Here is a 21,227-nt window from a genome sequence, read left to right as displayed (position 1 = left end):
TTTTTCATCTCTTTAATATTGCGCATAAAATCCAACAACTGGTATCAGAGCTACGTTCAGATGGCGAGTTCTTCGATTGCAAAATTTGATGTGATGAAGTTTGACGGATCTGGGAACTTCGGATTATGGCAGCGAAGGGTGAAGGATTTGTTGGCGCAGCAAGGGATGATGAAGGCACTATCTGGGAAGAAACCAGAGGGTACGTCAGATGCCGATTGGGAAGAGCTCGAGGCGCGAGCAGTTGGTACAATTCGGCTTTGTTTGGCGGACGAAATCATGTATCATGTCATGGACGTTGAGTCTCCGGCGGAGGTTCGGGAGAAATTGAAGAGTCGTTATATGTCAAAGTCTCTCACGAACAAACTGCATCTAAAGCAGCGGCTGTATGGGCTAAAGATGTTGGAGGGTTAGGATCTGATTCAACACACCAATGTGTTCAATCAGATCATCAGCGATCTATTAAGGCTTGAAATCAAGTTTGATGATGAAGACAAGGCAATGATTTTGTTGTGCTCACTGCCTCCTTCGTACGACCATCTGGTGACCACGTTGACGTGGGGTAAAGAGACTCTCGAATTGGAGGAAGTCACATCAGCCCTGTTAGCCTACAACCAGCGAAAACTGCGTACTGGTGAAACTTCACAGGGTGAAGGGTTGATCGTAAAGGGCTACCAGGATCGTGGGAGAAGGAAGGACAGGGGTGTTCCTTTTAGAGGGAACACAAGATCAAAATCTAGAAATCAAAATAAGAAAAACGTGAAGTGCTACAAATGCCATCAGATGGGCCACTGTAAGAGAAACTATCCTAATAAGAAGCAGAATGATGAAAGGAAAGGTGATGGGTCCTCAAACTCAGCTAGTGTTGCAGAAGGAGACTCGGATTCTGGAGATGGAGATATGTTATCAGTCTCTGCAGGTAATTCTGTAAAATTAAATTACTGTTGGATACTTGATTCAGCCTGTTCATATCACGTGTCCTCACCGGGATTGGTTTCATTCATATCGTTCTGGAAATTTTGGATCTGTTCTGATGGGTAATGATGCATCATGTAAGGTCATTGGAATGGGGTCCATAAAATTTAAAATGTTCGATGGTGTGATAAGGACCTTGGAAAATGTTAGGCATGTACCTGAGTTGAAAAAGAATCTATTTTCTTTAGGCACTTTAGACACAAACGGTTACTCTTATAAGTCAGAGTGTGGGCCTCTAACAGTGAAGAAAGGGGCTATGATTGTGATGAAGGGTCAGAAATTAGTAGGGAATATCTACAAACTACTCGGGGATACAGTTGTAGGTGGAGTTGCTACAGCAGAATCAGAGTCAGATGACACTCTTCTATGGCATATGCGACTGGGGCATATAGGAGAACGTGGCATAGTTGAGCTTCACAAGAGAAATTTGTTGAAAGGGGTAAAATCATGCAAGTTGAATTTCTGCAAGTTCTGTGTGCTTGGAAAACAGTCCAGAGTACAGTTCAAGATGGGAAAGCACAAGACAGAGGGAATTCTTGATTATGTGCACTCAGATGTTTGGGGACCAGTGAGGGAGTTGTCTAAAGGTGGATCTCAGTACTTTATTACTTTCATTGATGACTTCTCTAGAAAAGTTTGGGTATATTTCATGAAGCACAAGTCTGAAACCTTTGTCAACTTCAAACTATGGAAAGCAGAAGTAGAGAACCAGATGGACAGAAAAATTAAGTATCTGAGGACAGATAACGGTACAGAGTATACAGATTCACAGTTTCTGAGATTTTGTGAGGAGCATGGTATTCAGCGGCACTATACAGTTCGCAAGACACCGCAACAGAATGGTGTTGCGGAAAGGATGAACAGAACAATTGCAGAACGGGCAAGATGTTTGAGGCTGAATGCAAGGCTCTCGAAGAGTTTTTGGGCAGAGGCAGTGAACATGGCATGTTATGTCATAAATAGATCACCACGAGCAGCACTAGATGGGAAAGTTGCAGAGGAAGTTTGGACAGGTAATGAAGTTGATTATTCTGAATTGAGAGTCTTTGGTTGTCCGGCGTATGTGCATGTATCTAGTGATCAGCGATCCAAACTTGATCCGAAATCAAGAAAATGCATTTTTCTGGGCTATGTTAAAGGTGTAAAGGGATACAAGTTTTGGGATCTAGACGCAAGGAAGATGGTAATAAGTAGGGATGCAGTATTTGATGAAGCATTCATGCTTAAAGCTTCTATAGATAAAGAGAAGCTAAATTTAGACGAGGGCAGAGGTAAGAGCCAAGTGGTGCAAGTAGAGCTAGCCAATATAAACAGAGAAATTAATGCTCAGGGAGCAGATAGTTCTGGGTCAGAGGTGGAGCAGTATCATAGTGTTGCCTTAGATAAACCACCAGCAAAGTATGGATTTGAGGATTCGGTTTCTTATGCACTCATTACCAGTAATAGCGATCCTATAACTTTTCAGGATGCCATTGGTAGTCAGGAGAAAGGTAAATGGATAGAGGCTATGACGGAGGAAATTGACTCACTGCATAAAAATGATACTTGGGATTTGGTGGAGCTTCCAGAGGGGAAGAAACAGTTAGGGTGTAAGTGGGTGTATAAAAAGAAAGAAGCAATGTCAGAAAAGGAAGGAGAAAGATACAATGCTCGATTAGTAACAAAGGGATACTCACAGAGGAAGGGAGTAGATTATGATGAAATTTTCTCTCCAGTCGTTAAACACACTTCCATCAGGATTGTTTTGGCAATGGTAGCTAATTTTGATTTGGAGTTAGAGCAGCTAGATGTGAAGACTGCTTTCCTTCATGGTGATTTGGAGGAACAGATTTTCATGGAGCAGCCAGAAGGGTTTATGGAACCAGGAACAGAGAATCTTGTGTGTCAACTGAAGAAGTCTTCATACGGGCTTAAGCAATCTCCACGGCAATGGTACAAGAAGTTTGACTCTCATATGATTCAGATTAGCTACAGTCGTTGTGAGTATGATTGTTGCGTATACTACAGAGTTCTTGAGGATAACTCATACATTTTCTTGATGTTGTATGTGGACGACATGTTAATTGCTGCCAAGAACATGGATGAGGTAGACAAATTGAAAACTTTGTTGAGCAGTAAGTTTGATATGAAAGATTTGGGACCGGCTAAGAAAATTCTTGGCATGGAGATCAACAGAGATAGGAAAGCCAGAAAATTATGGGTGTCTCAGAAAAACTATTTGAAGAAAGTGTTAGAGAGGTTTAGCATGTCAGATGCAAAATCAGTTGCCACACCACTTGCAAATCACTTCAGATTGTCTAATAATCAGTGCCCAAAGAGTGAAGAAGATGTTGTAGAGATGTCAAAGGTACCTTATACCAGTGCAGTTGGATGTTTGATGTATGCAATGGTGTGTACCAAACCAGATTTAGCACATGTAGTCAGTGTGGTTAGTAAGTATATGGCTAATCCTGGTAGAGAGCATTGGAGAGCTGTAAAGTGGATTTTCAGGTACTTGAAAGGTACAATGGAGTGTGGGATCATGTTTGAGAGACAACATGGTGATATTTCAGTTCAAGGATATGTAGATGCAGATTATGTAGGGGACTTGGATGACAGAAGGTCCCATACAGGTTATGTTTTCACACTCGCAGGTGGACCCATATGTTGGAGGTCAATGGTGCAATCACTTGTGGCATTATCTACAACTGAAGCAGAATACATGGCGGCAACTGAGGCAGCCAAGGAATTATTGTGGTTGAAAGGGCTTGTCAGGGAGCTTGGAATCAAGCAAGATGGAATGAAGCTGTATTGTGATAGTCAGAGTGCCATCTTCCTAGCTAAGAATCAGATTTATCATGCAAGAACCAAACACATTGACGTGAGATTTCATAAGATAAGAGAGTTGGTTACTTCAGGAGAGCTGTTGTTAGAGAAGGTGCATACCTCAGAAAATGCAGCAGACATGATGACAAAGCCAATCACAATGGATAAGTTCAAGCATTGCTTGAACTTGATTAACATCTCTAGCTGTTAGAGAAGATGTGTCCCAACCCATTGGTCCTAGATGGTGTGATTTTTTCCAGGTTATGTTTTTTTTCTCCTAAAGGGTGAATATTCGCCAAGGTAACCCTATTTTTTATAACTGAATAAAGAAATCTCCGCTTCACTCTCGTGGACGTAGGCACATCGCCGAACCACGTAAAATTCTTGTGTTGATTTCCGTTTTTCATCTTTTTAATATTGCGCATAAAATCCAACACATACCAAATGGAAAATAACAAAATTAGCAGAGTTCACAACCAATTCCATTCACCCCACATTTGGAAATCAATGATAGGCTTCCAATTCTTGCATATGCCAGTAAAGTAGAACCTAAAAGGGATAGTTTTTAAGAGGGAATGGCGTGCAGGATTGGTTATTATATTTTGGTAGAAAAATTGATTCTCGAATTGAGAGTCTATAGAAAGATTGAAGAGACCCACTTTCTTCATCTGCAAAGACTGAGCATAACATTCAAATGATATAGGAGTCACTTTAATTATGATTGCAATCCAGAAGTTTTTGAAATAAATTAAAGCCATGGTTGAAGAAATTAAAAAGTAAGTTCCAGTACAATAACTCTCAAATGTAAAAAAGAAAACAGGCATCAGTGAATAATTTATAGAAAGTCAACGTTCAGAGAGAAATGTCATTAGATTTTAACTTGCAAGAATGCATCTCTCCTCATAAGAATCGTGAAGGATTAGTTTCACGATTTTAAGAACTAGCTATACTTCATGTAGTAGTTTATTTTTTCAAAGTTTATGATGATTGGATAGGAAATAATGAAGGCTGTTATTTTTACAAGCCCTAACCTATGCCTCTTGAACACAGAATAGAATACCACAAAGTATAGTGCTCAAACATATTCCATGAGATCATTGTTACCAAGTTAAATTTGTAAAAGCCGAAGCACATAGAATATTAATTATTCTCAATAGCATATTCAGTGCATCAATCTTTTACAATCCCCAACTTCATCAAACAAACTTCTTTAAATGACCTTCTAGAAGGGATGAAAGATGCACACAGTTAACAGTAAATTTCATGTGCATATGTTTAGGATTTCAATATGAACAATTGTTGCATTAGTCCAGACCTCAAGCTTCCCATATCAGAAGATGGTTGAAAGTGAAAATTACAAATTGATGCCATCAATGCAAAAAATACATAAGATCTGCTCATGTTTCCCCACACTCCTTTTATCAAGCTACTTGATCTAAAACTCAGTTTAATGAACTGCTTTCCTTGAGAAACATATTAGTCAACATCTCGCCAGGCATCTATAGACCTCAATATTCATTACCAGCTGCAAATTTTCTTCATTATCCTAAGCTGCTCTCTACCAACTTTAGCGTTAAGAGATTGGCATTTAATTTATCAAACAGTATACACTTTTTTCTTCTAAGTGAGGCAAAGAAATTCATAAGGTTACTGAAAGGAATACAGTCAAGAATCAACCACAAATTAGTTCAGTGGGGAGATTGCATTGCTGCTTATGTACAATGGGAAGAATAATAGATCAGCGAACTCATCTTGATCAATGACAAATTAAAGGCCAGGGGTCATTTGTTTTGAAATATTAAAGCATTTGATTATGTGCTTAGTGATCCAGAATATATATAATTGAACCAACCTCAAATGCTCTTGAAAACCCCTAAACAGAATTGTTTAAAAATTAGAAGTTAAATGAGCACTTGCAAGTTAAAAAAAAAGGGACAATGTACTTCATAAAGACAAGTGAAATCAACAAGTAGTAGCCAGAGCTTTTATTACCGGAAAACCACCACGTCACCGGACGAGAACTTGTATTTCTCTAGGCAAAATTTCTCAACCAATGCATAGTCATCTGAAGCGACCATTAACAATCTAGTAAAAAATCTTTACCACGAGGTAAAAAAATCAGTAAAATATGAAATTACCCATAAAAAATGCAGCAGACTTTTTTTCATGGGGGTTGAAGGTGGGAGACATTGAGGAGCCGCGAATGGCGATAAGGCTGACATAACGATCAGATACAGTTAGGCTTATCAGTCCTACGGTGAAACATTTCTTTGCGAGACCAAAGAGAAAATTTGGAGTTGCCATATCTATGGTGCCTGATTCAGATATGAAAAAAAAAAAAATTCTAAGCAAAAAATGCAAGTTATTACAAGAAAGTACACTAGACACGCCTCTATGATGTGGGGCGTCGAAAAACGCAGAGGTGGCGGCAGCACTTTGGGCCTCAAAGTGCTAGTCCTGTGATTGTAGGGGCCCAAAGAGAAGTCCATAAATTAGTTCCCCCCCCCAACAAAAAAAAAAACTTAAATGCAGCGGTGCATCGTGCAACGTATTGCTATTAACATTAAAACAACAACCAAATATATTATACAAAAGATTTATATTATAAAATAACAAAACCAACAATATTTTAAACAATTAGTTAAACACTATTCGCCTTACCGTTTTAGAAGCAAAAACATTAATCAAATTCGAGTAATTTAGCTGTTCAACCAATTCTTTCTTTATTGATAACATAGTCAATCCATTCTGCCCTTTGCAATCTAAATAAATTAGAGTTTCCAAAATATATACTACGTGCGCCTGTGCAATTGATCTTACAATAACCAATTATATAAATCGACCAAGCCACAATTATATAAGCCAATAAGGCTTCAAATATTTCCAATATATTCACTAACAAGTTAGGGCAAGCCATTGCTTACCTAAGAAGTAGAATTTCAACGAAAATTATGGAATCACACCCTTGAGAATTTCATTTTCACAACTCACAAGCCTGAAATAAGTAACGGATGCATTTAACTAACATAGTTATTAGATTTGAAGGACATTGCAAAAAAAAAAAAACTCTAATGTCTCTTTTTCCTAGTGTTAATCAAGATTTTTGGTCAAAGGAAAAACGTCGGGCGAATTAGTCTTTATACCATATCTTCTAAGCTATTTAGCAACATTTCAATTTTCTTTCATTTGTTTTCACTAGTTGAAGGTCTTTTCTAAAATTGAATGTCTCCATATAAGCGGATAAATTGCTCTTATATTATGCAGTCTTCTTCAACATATACACTAGAATACTTGTATAATCTCTTTATTAACAATAAAGTTTTCAGCATCCTCCATCTGTCAACTATCTTGAATATTATAAAACTTTAAATTGATGTTTAGAGGGTGTTTGGTAGGAATTTTTATGTGAAAATGCATCTTTGAATAGTAAATTGATGGGAAATGTGTGGTTGAAAAATAAGAAAAAGTTTTTGATTTACGTGTAATATTATTTTAATAAAGAATGTGTGGTTGAAAAGAAGAGAGAAAAATGCATTTTGATAAAAATGGGTGCCAAACAGGGCCTTATCATATTCCAGTCCCTAGAAAGATCTTAATTTCCTATTCTTCAACTCCATATGATCAGATTTATGTCCTCTATTATAGAAAATCACTGACCACGGTAGTCCTGCAGCAATATAGAGGCTTAAGTCAGGAAAATCTAAGTTTTTAATTTGGTTATGGAGTACAAGGGTCATATATCTCCTTTAAGATGAGATATACATAATGGTAACATATGCATAATCATACTCCATAACCAGTCTTAGACAAATGAGTGGGTGTTTTTTGGGAGGTCAAGGAGGGAAAGAGAGACTGCACAATGCTTTTAGTCTCTTCGCTCAGTAAGTTATGACATGTTAAATCTACTTAGAAAAAAATCACAAGACAGATACAGAGCAGTATGCAAGATAGCTGTAAACTAAACCTCTCATAGTTAGTTGCTTCAGATTCTGCTCGTGCGACAATTTGCCTGCCATCTGCATCTAATCCTGCAACAGCCTGCTGCCTGCAAATAGAAGAACATCAGCAAGGACACAAATATACTTCAATTAGACAGTAATAGAATAAAATAGATGATTGCCACTGTATATTGATGAAAAAGCAAATCAAATTCTTTTTATATTCTCTTCTAATGATTTATTTCTTCAAGATTTTGTTTTTACTATTATTCCATAATTTTAATCATTTATAAATGAAAATTTCTAGGAATCGTATCCTGCCTCCAACCAGCTGTGTTAATCAAACCCTAATTCTCAAAAATTATCGAACAAGATAAGATGAGAAAAAAAAGTGAATTTGTACCTACGAAACAGCGGGTTTAAATTGTGGGAGTGGGACAAATCATAGGGGAGAGACCGCCGACCGAGTGTCACGTGTGGTTGATGAGCTTGGAACCGCAGCCTGCGGAGGGTGCTGTGGCGGAGAATTCTGGTGGCCCCACGGTCTCCACCACCGGCTGACGGGCTGAGGATGAGAAGAACGAACCGGAGAAGAAGAAGGAGAAAGCGCCAGCCACAAAACGAAAAGACGGAAGATGAGAAAAAACGCACACTGATTTCCATTTACTTCAATTTAAAATAATAACAATAATAATTGGGCCGAAAATAGGCCCACTCCGGTTTTGGGCCTGAAGGGCGGCCTCGCCACAGGACCGGGAATTGGGTTTGGTGGAGGTCGGCAAAGGCAGTTGGTATTTTGGGGCGGGGGCTTTCTTCCTGAATCCTTTAATTCTTTTTCTTTTCGGTTTTTTTATTTTTTCCTGTTTTGTGTGTTCTGTTTCAAAATGTTGGAGGACCATTTTGCACCATTTTGAAAACTAGGAACCAAATTATAATTATATCAATAAATTGGGGATTAAGCCCCTGTTTGATCCCCATTACCTGAAAATGAAAATAGGGAGAATAGTATTTTTTAGAAAAATGAGTGATTGAAAAAGAAGGAAAAATTTTCGATTTACGTGTAATATTATTTCATGGAAGAGAATTTGTAGAAAATTTCATTCTTGCTAGCACAGGAAGGAGAAAACCTTGATTCCCTACAATCTTGTTCTATGTGTGATATTCTATTGGAGGCTGGACAATTGGACAACGGCGAATGGCAGATCAAGGTTGAAAAAAAAAAAAAAAAAAAAAAAAGGCAAAAGAGTTTGCAGGTTTAAAAAAAAATTATAACTTTTATCACAATTTCTATCTAAACACAAAGCAGATCCTTGATGGAAATTGAAATCTATTTTTATTTCCGTTGTGCCTGATATGTAAATTCCCAACACAATGAAGTTCAGTTCACTTCATGCATGCTTAACAGCGATAGTCAAGTACATACAATTGAGAGACTTGTAGTTCCAGCTGACCATAAAATTGCTGATAAATTCACCTAACATATTTTCTGCAAATGCTATTTAATATTACAATTCATTTGCAGCTCGATGAAGCTTGAAAGAAAGGTGGAGAGGAGATAGATAGCAAATTGTATCCAGCTCATTCCGAGATCAACTCGCAAAGGAGATGCTGCCTCTAATCACCTTGGAGAAATTTGAATTCCAAAAAGTACATTCGACCGTGTGCATAAGAAAACAGTTTCTGCATTACAAGTCACCGTTTAGACTGTTAGATGTTTCTTCGATTGAAATTTCCTTGGGCACCTTAAGATTTATTTGGTTTGTGTCCCATCCGGCCTCTTCCAGTTGTTGCAAGAAGTTGTCAAACCCAGCCTTTAATTCAATCAAGCTTCGTTCAAGTTGCTCAAACAAGTCATCTGACCTACTCCAGTTTTGGTCGAGCCAGTAGGTTTGCCACATGCTTCGCAGAACTGATAGACTTGTAGCTCCCTCCTGCAGCAGGAAATCGAGTTATGTACACTATTTTCACTTTCATCAAATATTCATAGACACTTCAATTGAGTACCTTGAAGGATACGAAGACCTCAAATTTTGTTTGCAGTTGATTCACCACAAGAAAATATTTCTCTTCCACGTATAATTTGAGAAGCATCCTCGCCTAAACAAATTAAACAAAAAAAATGCTATGGCTTCAACCTTTCATAAATGCATTTGAAATCCATTAGTTTCTTGGGCACTTGTTTGATAAGGCTATGTTTGGACACTAATAATTAAAACTTATTTTTATTACTTAATTCAATACTGTACAAATGCACCTTACCAGACATACCACAAATGTAACCAAATTATTTGATAATTACAGTAAGTTCATGATAAATGCAATAACTTTGAGACAATAAAGAAACTACATTGATGCATATGGCAATGAAGCAAAACACTCTATTGGAATAAGTTCTGAAACAAACAAAGCCTACCCACCTTTCTGCCTTGAGAATTACTTTCAGATTTTCTAGTGAACATGCCTAGCAGGAAATATAATTTATTGCCAAATGGTGTACAATAGTTGATTGGCGATCAGCATAAAATAAAAAATGTAATACATAACACAGTGTAGCAATACCGTAGAGCCACGTCTCTTGCCAATAACCATCTCTTCCAAGGACACCCCAAAAATGATTCTTGGTCGACAAAATCTTTCCCATATTAATATATTTTCCATCTGGTTGCAATCGTCAATTCCTATTTTAAAAAATAGATAAGTAATCGAGTATTTTCATTCTTCCAGAAAATGTTTTGCTAAAGTAGGTGAGATTGAGATACAAGCATTGACTTACCTGGAACTTTAGCATACAAAATATGTGAGTTCAGCAGTATACGAGCTCGCTTGAGATTTATCTGTAAGCAAAAGAATAAGTGAGGACAAAAGAAACAGATTGGCAGCGCAAAATCAAATAGCTATTTTATCCTTCCCAAGTTTATCATCACCACCGACTATGTCGTCTCCTGTGTAAATGAAACTTCTCTTGAGAAAAAAAAATTTGAGAGTCACTACCATCCCCCTTCCCAGAAAGTAAAATTCATATTTTACCGTATTGAACCGCAAAACTGAGAGGGACTTGTAGCGGAGCCAAATGTGTAGAAGTCGCACGCTCAACCATGTTGATCCCAACACAGGATATGACAATGAAATACCAGGTGTATCCTAAATTTTGTTTCTGATTAAGCTAAAAGGAATAATTGATGATGTATTGAGATTTGTATCCAGATAATACTGAGATAATATATAAAATTCACGTAACACACCAGGGCTAGTATTCCCAGAGCAAGGCCAATCAGCTCGGCAGCTACTTCCCAAACCTCCTCCTAGCAATTTTGACCACAAAATTCAGAAGATTATAATAATAAATATAATAGTGCTAGAAACAATTTAGGAGAAGCATGGCCTGATATTATGTTGAACTATAAGAATTGGTTTTATTATGTTTCTTATAATCGATAAGCAAAGTTTAAAAAAAAAAAAAAAAAAAGACTACCACAACATAAATGACTAAAAGTTGCTGATAAATATTGTGCATGCACATGAATAACAACAGCACTACGAGATAATCTTGTTTGCAAGGTGCTTGCAGTGTCCTGTAAACTTATGCAAAATACACCACGTAAGATGGCATGCAGCTTACGCTTTTGGTTAAAGCATAACATGTATAAAACCTACTAGTGAAATTAGACAGACTAAGAACCCGTGACTGTATATGTTTACTACAAATTTCAAGTAATGATGCACGTCATATGTGAGCAAGAGCAGGGAGAAATCCAAGGGAATACCTTTGCTGCTACCTCTCCCAGATTTCCAGAGATTGCAAAATGGTTCTGTATAACCCGGAATGAAGGATCTCTCAGACCCCTCCCCACCGCCTGCAAAAATAAATGGTTTCCATTGGATGTTATCCATCAACATCTACTTCAACATCCTTTAAATATTCTTGCAAAAATTTAATTACAATAAGCAATCTGATAGAGCGAAGAAGGTCAAACTAAGGCTCTTTGATCTAAGCTCATTGTGATAACCATTTGAAAGCATGTTTCAAAGAAGGTTTTCAGAAAGCGTCCTTAGTAATCTATGACGTGAGTCCATGCATTTGGATGAAAATGCGCTAGTGTACTCCATGTCAGAAATATTTCAGTAAGCTTTTGACCGAAAACAATGAAAACATCAAATATATGACTTCTGTATTTGGCAGTATTCATTTCGCTGTTTTCATAAAATACTTTTGAACATGGTGAAACAGAGGGACCTCTGTTTGCACCGTGGGGCCCCCTTTATCTGAATACAGTAGACGGATCTAAAAATGCTCCAAAACCAGCTAATTTTTTGAAACATAATGCAATGGAATTTTTACCTTGGCAAGATTACCAAGTGACGCCAATGGCAGGAAATAGGAAGGATATAATTGGGTACTTAGATCAAAAATGCTGCAAGAAAAGATGAATTTCCATTATAAGGTGCACTGACAACACAGTGAACACACATGCACCTCCAAAGAAGTAAATTCCAAGTACCTTCCTGCACTCCCAATGAAATCTGCGTACAAGCGCCATTGCCTAGGGTCATCATCGAAAAGATCGCCAAATCTTCCACCTGAAAGAAGCAAGTAAGCCATTATTACACGAATTAATCTCAGTGGTTTCCCTTTCTTTCATTTAATTGGAATAGCCAGACCAATGAATAAGCGTCCAATAGCACCAATGCCATCCTTTGACACCCAACTACAGAAAAATCAGATAATCCATATTAATCCACTAAACACCAGCTTTTGAACAGACTGAAAATGAGAAACTCAGATTCTTTCATAGGCATAAATGCTAAACTCAAAAAGCAAAACAAATTAGGATCCAATTATGGACAAAAAGCCTTACTTCTTCAGAATAATTGAAGTTTGAAGACAACACTTCATAGAAGACGCCACTAAGTAATAATGATAAAATTTACCTAATGGCAGCAGCAGAAGCTGCAGCAGTAGTTCCTGAGAATGAGCCTACTCCAACAGCCTACATTGGAACATAAAACTTAGTATGACTCTGTGAGCATTAAGGTGCATCGGTTCAGCATGAGTAAGCTATAAATGATATCATCAAGGTAAGATTTATATAACCTTACGTTCTGATTGTTGACCAAGGAGGAAAAGGGAAAAAAATGATGGGCAACTCACAACTGCCAAAGGCAGCGTGAGTGAAATATCAATGTTATTGTTCATAAGAAGGAAAAATCCTAGAACCTAATTGGACTACCAGCATGTGATGGGGATACTGATAAGGATATCAGACGACGTTTCCTTATTTTATTTAAGCTTTATTTATTTTCTTGGACTATTATTTAAATTTGGACTTGTATGGGCTCGGGCCCAAACTCGTTAGGATTGCTTTACTATTTAAACCTATTTTGCATTGTAATTTTCAGTTGATGATCAATGAATAATTATTTTGGTGGCTTATGACGCATCCCTCCCCTTTTTCTATCCTCTTCTGTTAAATTCTTCTCCCCTTTAATTCCCCATTCTTCTCTTTAATTCCCTCTCCCTATAGATCTGTTCTATTTCTCAATTAATTGTCCCGTTGGTGCTGCATCAAATTTGGTATCAGAGCCTAAACTTGGGTAATCTCTCATCTCCAATTCAAAAATCTCTTCCTATTTCTTTCCTAAGAACTTGTGGAACAGCACAAACAAATAGACTTTTAGCATAAGCAGCCAAGTTATTATTTTTCCAGCTTCTTCATAGTTGTTCCCAAAAAAAAGAAAAAAAAATTCGTGTTACTGTTCACGGGTACTATTCACATTCGAAAATTCATTTTTTCTGTATTATCAGCTTAAAAAAAAAAAGTTACTGTTCACACCAAAAAAAAAAAATCTCATTTTTTCCCTGCTGCTGCTGCTCCTAAATAAAAAAAATAATTGTGGTGTTGTTCCACAAATCTCAAACCCTAGCATTCAAGCCTACTTAGCCCTTCAGCCCATATATTCCATCTCTATAACCTACTTCATTCATTTTTTTATCAAAACACTTGGGCCATAAGCTAGTAGCCCAAATTACTTCCAAAGCTCACGAAACGCACAACCCATCTCTCATCATCTATTTAGCCAATCCACTTGCTTTTCAGCCCAATAAACACTAAATCCAACCCACTTATCACATATTATCACAATCGGCTCAACACCATTCAACCCATAATCAGTCCCAAATATCCAACCAAGCCCGATTATAACCAATCCATTAACATCAAATACCCTACAGTTTCACCCGATTTCTCTCTCACAACCACTATCTTGCCGTTGTCGCCTCTAATCACCATCACGCCACCACTTCATTATCTATTGTACCCAGGCATCCAGAGCACTACCGCTTCATCGCTATAAGCCGCCACCACCACCAACCCAAGATCATACACTTCCAACACAATTACCACACTCATATATTTCCTCGTCCATCTCAACAATCTAAAAGCCACAGTCACTACACACAGTTTTATGTCCACACCAAAACCAGCACAAGTTACAGTCTACAGGGGCTAGAACCATTGGATACGAAGGGAAGAACAGAAGCATAGTTGGGGCTCATAAGTCGACAATTCAGATCAATCGGCATACAAATAATCAAAACTAAACATCAGGGAGTCCTTGATCTCTATTTAGTATTGGTTTATACTACTACTTCATTTTTAAAATTGCATCAATTAAAATCTTGTGCTGCTGTTATCGTGATAATTTTAGTCTTAAACCCCACTTGATCGAAACCATTAATCGAATTGACACCAGTGACCGAATTGACTTTCATTGTTCCCCACTTAAATTGATTGGAGAATTTAACTACTGTGTTTGACCCTTGCTTTGCCATTTTACATGTACCAGCAGTATTAGCTTGTTTTAGATTTAATTAATCCCAATATTTAAAATTAAATAAAAAAAATTGGTACAAGTTATTTTCCATTACTTGCACGTATTGTTCACTGATCTCATCATAGCACATCATTTAACTGGTATTACATTAGATGTAGTTGCGTAGTGGTCGTCTTGTCGTCTCTATTTCCAATACATTGACCATAGATCCATCCCAATTTGATGCACTCACTAGACAATTAGCGCAACTTTCCACTAGTCTATCGACTGTCCAATCAGATATAACTGCTACTCGTGAGGAAAGAAAGACCCTAGCTACTAAGTTGAGCAATTTTAAGCGAACCCCTGGTTTGACTGACACTAATTCTGAAGCGTCTCATAATAGACAATATCATCGTGGACAAAGTGATCAAGAATATTTTCGACGCGATCGTAGGACTAGGGATCAGGTTCGTGAGCGAGAACAAGGCCATGATCATCATGGTACTCATTCTCTTCCTCGTCGTAAGGAGCGTTTCTTTAGAGATATTGACTTAGATATTCCTACTTTCGATGGTTGCTTAGATCATGAAATTTTTACCCAATGAAACACCCTTACACAAGAGAATCGGCTAGTAACTGAGTACATTGCTCAATTTGAGGAATTTCGAGTGAAATGTCATGTCGTTGAGGTTGTGGCCCTGACTTTAAGTAGGTTTATACAAGGTCTACGAAATGAACTTAGGCGTGAGCTTTTCTTTCGAGGCATCACTACTCTTGATCAAGCTTACTCTTTAGCTCGGGACTACGAGTTACTTATCAGTACTGCATATGAAAAGCGTAATCACCATCGTTCACCCATCTCATTAGCGTCATCTCATCATAAGTCTATTATAGAGCCTTCCCAGTCTAGTGTTCCTTCCCTTTGGAAAAACAAGTGTAAAGGTCGTGATAGCCCAAGGTCGTCTTCTTCATGTAGAAAGCGTAATGACAATCATCTTTCGGTTTCATTGGCTCCACTTCCTCCTATTAAGTCCCTTCTAGGACCTCCCCCGTCTAATGTGGCTCCACTTCCTCCTGTTAAGTCCCTTCTAGGACCTCTGCTATCTAATGTTCCTCCAATTTTGGAAAATAAGGGTATAATTTGTGAAACTCCAAAGACTTCTCACTTGCTATGCATCAGCTGTAAGGACTTTGGCCACATCTCTTCCAAATGTCCTAATCGAGCCTCAGTCATAGAAGAATGAAAGAATGCAATAGAAGAGTCGTTAGAAGATCTAGCATATGACCCTAAACTTGAAGATTTTGATGATTATAGTGAGGACACTTCCTTAAGTGGAATCCCGACCCTTCTCGAGACTTTAGAAACTGTACCCCTTGTTTCCGACAACTCTCGATCACATGTTATATGTCATACCCTTACCCAACTCAAAGAGTTTGATGATTTCACTAGTCACCCTTGGAGAATCCAGTCGCTTGTTTCTAGCACTAAATCGAAATTATCCACTACTGACCAACCTCAAACTGATGGTCAAAACGAAATTGCTAACCGAAGTCTTGCCAATTTATTACAATCTCTAGTCCAGAAAAATCTTGAGAATTGGGACTCGATCCCCCCAACTGTTCACATCGCATTTAACAATTCTATGAATCGGTCTCTAGGTCTAAATCCATTTGAAATTGTTCATAGTTATAAGTCTAGGCGACCGTTAGATCTTATTCCCATGTCCCCGCATGCTAGTGTGTCGTTGTCAGCTGAAGCATTTGTATATCATCTTCATGACTTGCATATTGAGATCAATAAACAACATGACGCAAGTAATGCATTATATGAACTTCAAGCTGATTCGCATAAACGATATTTTGAATTTAATATTGGGGATTATGTCATATTGCAAACTTGTAGTGCTAGTCCTTTAAAAATTTTAAAGCATGTTGGTTCAAATGCACATGTCATTGCCCTTTCATCACATTTTAACTACCACTCTACTTTAAATATTGAGGACTTCATTACTTACAAACACTGTATTACTTCCTTTGATGATCCATTTCTACCTAACTTTGTGGACCCCCAATTTGATTATATTGATATTTCTACTTTAATACCATCTATCACAGCACACAAAGATAAAATTGATGTTATTTTAGATGAACGTGTTGTATTAACCAATGATGGCAAAATTCAGTACTTCTTTTTTTGTTGGGTAGATCGACGTACTTCTTATGCTCCTCATTATGTACAATCATGTGAAAATTTTGAAGATGAGGTGCATGAGTATTGGTTATTTGAAATCCAGTATCAGTACTTGGTTAGAAGGAAAGATCGCCCCCTTTGGTCAGATCATATTCTTGGGAATAAGCTACAGTTTTCAGTACTATCAATCATGGAATTTCGTTACTTGGTTCGTCAGAAAGATCGTCCCCCGTGGCTTGACTTGACGCATTTGGAGTATCAGATTGACTGCAGCCTATACTATCCATCAACTCGACAGGGTTGAGTTTTTCTCCCACCCCGAGAGAGTTGGTGAGGACATCGGACGACGTTTATTTATTTTATTTAAACTTTATTTATTTTCTTGGACTATTATTTAAATTTGGACTTGTATGGGCTCGGGCCCAAGCTCGTTAGGATTGCTTTACTATTTAAACCTATTTTGCATTGTAATTTTCAGTTGATAATCAATAAATAATTATTTTGGTGGCTTATGGCGCATCCCTCCCCTTTTTCTATCATCTTCTGTTAAATTCTTCTTCTTCCCCCCTTTAATTCCCCATTCTTCTCTTTAATTCCCTCTCCCTATAGATCTGTTCTATTTCTCAATTAATTGTCCCGTTGGTGCTGCATCAGATATAGGTTATAGTTCTATTTGAAGAATCGTTGCAATGCGCAAGCCTCAAATGCATTAAGAATGCAAACTAATGGGTTTTTATGGAGGGGTCAAAAGGCGTAATAAAAGCAAGTACTAGTAACAATAACAAAGATTTACAAGAACAAACACTGAATATCTTTACGATTGAAGACGCAGAAGTCTCGAAATGTTTGCCAATGCTATTAATTGACATACCCGAGCAAAATTAACGGCTTGGGTTAGATTCACATGCCTTTAAGAGACTGGAAGTGACCAATGTATGACAGATCCACCCAGTGACGTTGGTGGGGAACTGTAGCAATATGTAATCCAAGTAATCATCAGAAACTGATTCTGCAGCAGAAGCAAAAAACAATTGGAAAGTGTTTATCAACTAAAAGTTCTTCTAGTCATATGTAATAATTATATGGATGCGGCACAAGATGTAAATTTTTATTTTTTTCCTAAAATAAAATGAAACTCCTAAAGCTCAGTTAGATAGGCAACCTGGGAATCCTGAAGGTAGGACAAAATCTTTAATAATTTTAGGAAGCCAAAACAATTCATCATGAGATTCTGGGGTATTTGAATCTTCTGATACATTGGTTCCAGGCAAATGCTCCTTGAGAATTGTCCTAATGACTGAATCATTTTCTACAATGTACCTATATCAGTGCATCCAATGCAAATCGGCACATTTAATGCAAGTCCACAATTAGCAAAAAAACCATCAAAACCATGCCTCATTTCCAGGAAAGAAACTCATACTTTGGTAAAGAAACAAGAAGAAAGGAAAAACAGATCTATAAAGTTTACTTATAAGTAATAAGCTTTTAAAACAAGTCAATTCTTGTAGGTAATAAGTTCCCAATTAGTATATACCTCTTGGAAGTGCCATTGCCGTATTTCTCCACCAAAACCTGGTGCCCATTACCTTCCTCACTGCAATCAAGAAGACCCAAAAGTAAAAACTGCAAAATATGTACAACTCGAAACTGTACAGTGAAAACATAAACAGTTTCAAACAACTGTATATAGATGTATTAATACTCAATATTTTGGGAGTTTGCTTCAAGTTCTGCTTCTTGGGAATGGGATTTCAAGGGTTTGCAGAAGACTTGCAACCGCTGAAATCTCGGATGAGTTGACTTTTGCCGGGAGTCAAATCTGAAGCTCGGGGAGGAGAGTGGCAAAGCGCTGGACATTTTTCCCTCTTTTTTCGTTGATAATGATAATTTTGGATATAATTGGCTGTGTTCAAGCTTAATAAATTCAATTGTTACATAAATAAGTATTTTTCTAAAATAGAATAAAATATTTCCAGATGGGAGACTAATGTCATTTATGGTTCGTTTTTCAATTTTTTCATTTATCAATTAAAAAATCAAAAGGTGGGATTGGTTCCCCTTTTATAAGAATCTGAAATAAACAATTAAAAAATTAAACATATCTTTAATCGTAAAAAAAATTAACTAATCATTCCGCTTTAAAAACTCTATTGAACCGATTTTGAATCTGTTGATATTTATTTATCTTCTTTTTTTAAAAAAATTGATGTAATTAGTTATTCTACGTGACAAAGTTATGAATTTTTAGTAACGTAGAATTATGTCAAAACCTTATAGAATATGTAGAATTCTATTCAAATCCTATAGTCTAAGTGATGTAGGGTGAAGGATTCAATAACTAAAACAAGAAGAGATGGTAGAAAGAGAGAGAGGAAGAAGAACAGAGGCAGGGAGCAGAGAGGCAAACGGCTGAAGCCAACGTTATAATTTAATCAAAATTCATCAACTCCCAAATTACAAACCAATGATAGGTTTAAATAATGAAAACCTAGAAATATAGGGTCAAGCCCATTATTTAAGTCCTAATTAAAATACGTAAATTTAAATAAAAGTCCAACTAAAACAAAAATAAAAGTCCAACTAAAATACTGAAACAATAATAAAAGTCCAACTATAAGGATGTCCTCATCAACTCTCTCGGGGTGGGAGAAAACTCGACCCTGTCGAGTGGATATATCACCGTAAGCATCTGTCAATCTCCCAACCATAAGCTGAGTGGCTGGGCAAGCTTCTTCCTGCGTCTGTAAAAATGCGTCAGTGGCGGTCTGAATCTGGTGTCCTCACCAACTCCCCTCGGGTGGACGGGAGGCGATCTGGGCCAAGGAAGATCCTGCTGACTCCGATAAAGCTCTAGCAAATCTGGATCCAAATGCTGTAGTGTCTCTCTGGAGATCCATGCACAATCAGAATCTGGTCGACCAACCCAACGAATAAGGAAGCGCTGAACCTCTCCATCATTAGTGAACACAGTTTCTTCATCTAAAATAGCATCAATTTTATCTGTGTGTGCTGTGAGAGGTGGTAGTGGGTTAGAGGGGGCCAAAGAATTAGGATCAAGGTCCACAAAAGGAGGTAACAGAGGATCATCTGAGGGAATGAAATGGCCTTTATAAGCTACAAGGTCTTCAACATTGAAAGTATGGTGGTACCCAATGTGGGATGGAATGTCGACAATATATGCATTTGGACCAACTTGCTTTAAAATTTTAAAAGGACCAGCACTACGAGCTTGCAATTTGGAGGCCGGTCTATGTAGACGCCGCTCTGGCCTAATGCGAACCATAACGTAATCCCCAACATTAAACTCAATTTGTCGTTTATGTAAATCAGCTTGTAGTTTATAATTTGCATTACTAGCTTCAAGTTGTTTATTGATCTCAATGTGCAAATCACGAAGGTGTTGTGCAAATGCTTCGGCTGATACTGACACTCTAGCCTGTGGGGACATAGGGATGAGATCTAATGGTTTCTTAGGCTTGTATCCGTGAACGGCTTCAAATGGACTCATACTTAAAGAACGATTTACGGAGCTATTATACGCAATTTGAGCGACAGGAAGGATTAAATCCCAATTCCGAAGGTTCTCCCGGACCAGACAACGTAATAAGTTACCCAGACTCCGATTAACAACTTCGGTCTGACCGTCAGTTTGAGGGTGGTAGGCTGTAGAAAATTTTAATTTGGTACCCATCTTATGCCACAAGTCCTCCAAAAATGGCTAGTGAAGCGAACGTCCCTATCGGACACGATGGTCTTGGGAAGCCCATACAGTTTGACAATCTCATTAAAGAATAACATGGCAACCTTGGACGCATCCGATGTTTTGCTACAGGGGATAAAGTGAGCCATTTTCGAGAAACGATCGACAACCACGAAAATAGAATCATGCTTCTTTGGGGTGCGTGGCAGTCCTAGCACAAAATCCATACTAACGTCTTGCCAAGGACAATTGGGGACGGGGAGAGGAGTGTATAGGCCTGTGTTCTGCTTCTTCTGTTTGGCCAATTGACAAGTGTTACATGTACTAACAATTTTAGCCACATCTCTCTTTAAACTAGGCCAATAGAATTGGCGTTCAACCTCCTCAATGGTCTTATCACGCCCAAAGTGACCGGCTAACCCTCCCGCGTGAACTTCCCACACTATAAAATCTCGAACGGAAGTTCGAGGGATGCACAATTTATTGGCTCGGAAGAGATAACCCTTCTCAAGTCGAAAGTCACCTGTGCTGTTTGATTGTCCTCCTTGTAAATCGAGAAAGATATCCTTAAAATCTGGGCATGCCTCGTAATCCTCCTTAAGCCTTTCAAAACCAACGACTTTGACACTTATGATCGACAAAAGGGAGACACGACGACTTAACGCGTCAGCTACTTGGTTCTCCACGCCCTTCTTGTGTTTTAAAACAAATGAATAGGCCTGCAAATATTCAACCCAACGTCCATGCCTAGAACTTAACCTCTTCTGAGAGTTGAGGTAACGGAGGGCTTCGTGGTCCGAATAAA

The 21,227-nt window shown here is 37.9% G+C and overlaps 2 protein-coding genes across 4 annotated transcripts; both read right to left on the bottom strand.

The window, feature by feature from the left end:
* Positions 1-5,765: 5,765 nt before the first annotated feature.
* Positions 5,766-8,377, bottom strand: LOC111408637. The gene is made up of 4 exons (XM_023038378.1): positions 8,119-8,377; positions 7,742-7,822; positions 5,916-6,092; positions 5,766-5,842 (listed from the first exon to the last, which is right to left on the bottom strand). Exons 2-4 carry the CDS (start codon positions 7,797-7,799, stop codon positions 5,766-5,768), a joined length of 312 nt encoding a protein of 103 aa, XP_022894146.1. The 5' UTR covers positions 7,800-7,822; positions 8,119-8,377.
* A 648-nt stretch (positions 8,378-9,025) lies between these two features.
* LOC111408109 (protein root UVB sensitive 5) lies at positions 9,026-18,793 on the bottom strand. Of its 3 annotated transcripts, XM_023037898.1 has the most exons (15): positions 18,425-18,793; positions 18,257-18,316; positions 17,882-18,039; positions 17,628-17,728; positions 12,645-12,703; positions 12,375-12,421; positions 12,215-12,293; positions 12,055-12,127; positions 11,480-11,569; positions 10,958-11,017; positions 10,743-10,856; positions 10,489-10,549; positions 10,275-10,393; positions 9,720-9,812; positions 9,026-9,646 (listed from the first exon to the last, which is right to left on the bottom strand). In XM_023037898.1, the coding sequence occupies exons 1-15, from the start codon at positions 18,577-18,579 to the stop codon at positions 9,401-9,403; spliced, it is 1,515 nt and encodes a 504-aa protein (XP_022893666.1). In that variant the 5' UTR covers positions 18,580-18,793; the 3' UTR covers positions 9,026-9,400. The 3 variants fall into 3 exon arrangements, with proteins under 3 accessions (XP_022893666.1, XP_022893668.1, XP_022893667.1); XM_023037900.1 differs by lacking the exon at positions 17,882-18,039 and having other exon boundaries at positions 18,425-18,444; XM_023037899.1 differs by lacking the exon at positions 17,882-18,039 and having other exon boundaries at positions 18,257-18,546.
* Between the last annotated feature and the right edge of the window lie 2,434 nt (positions 18,794-21,227).

The sequence above is a fragment of the Olea europaea genome, chromosome 13 (genome assembly GCF_002742605.1).
Source record: "Olea europaea var. sylvestris chromosome 13, O_europaea_v1, whole genome shotgun sequence".
NCBI classification, from domain to species: domain Eukaryota; kingdom Viridiplantae; phylum Streptophyta; class Magnoliopsida; order Lamiales; family Oleaceae; genus Olea; species Olea europaea.
The sequence above is the reverse complement of the archived record's forward strand: the minus strand, read 5'-3'. Positions and strand labels throughout refer to the sequence as shown.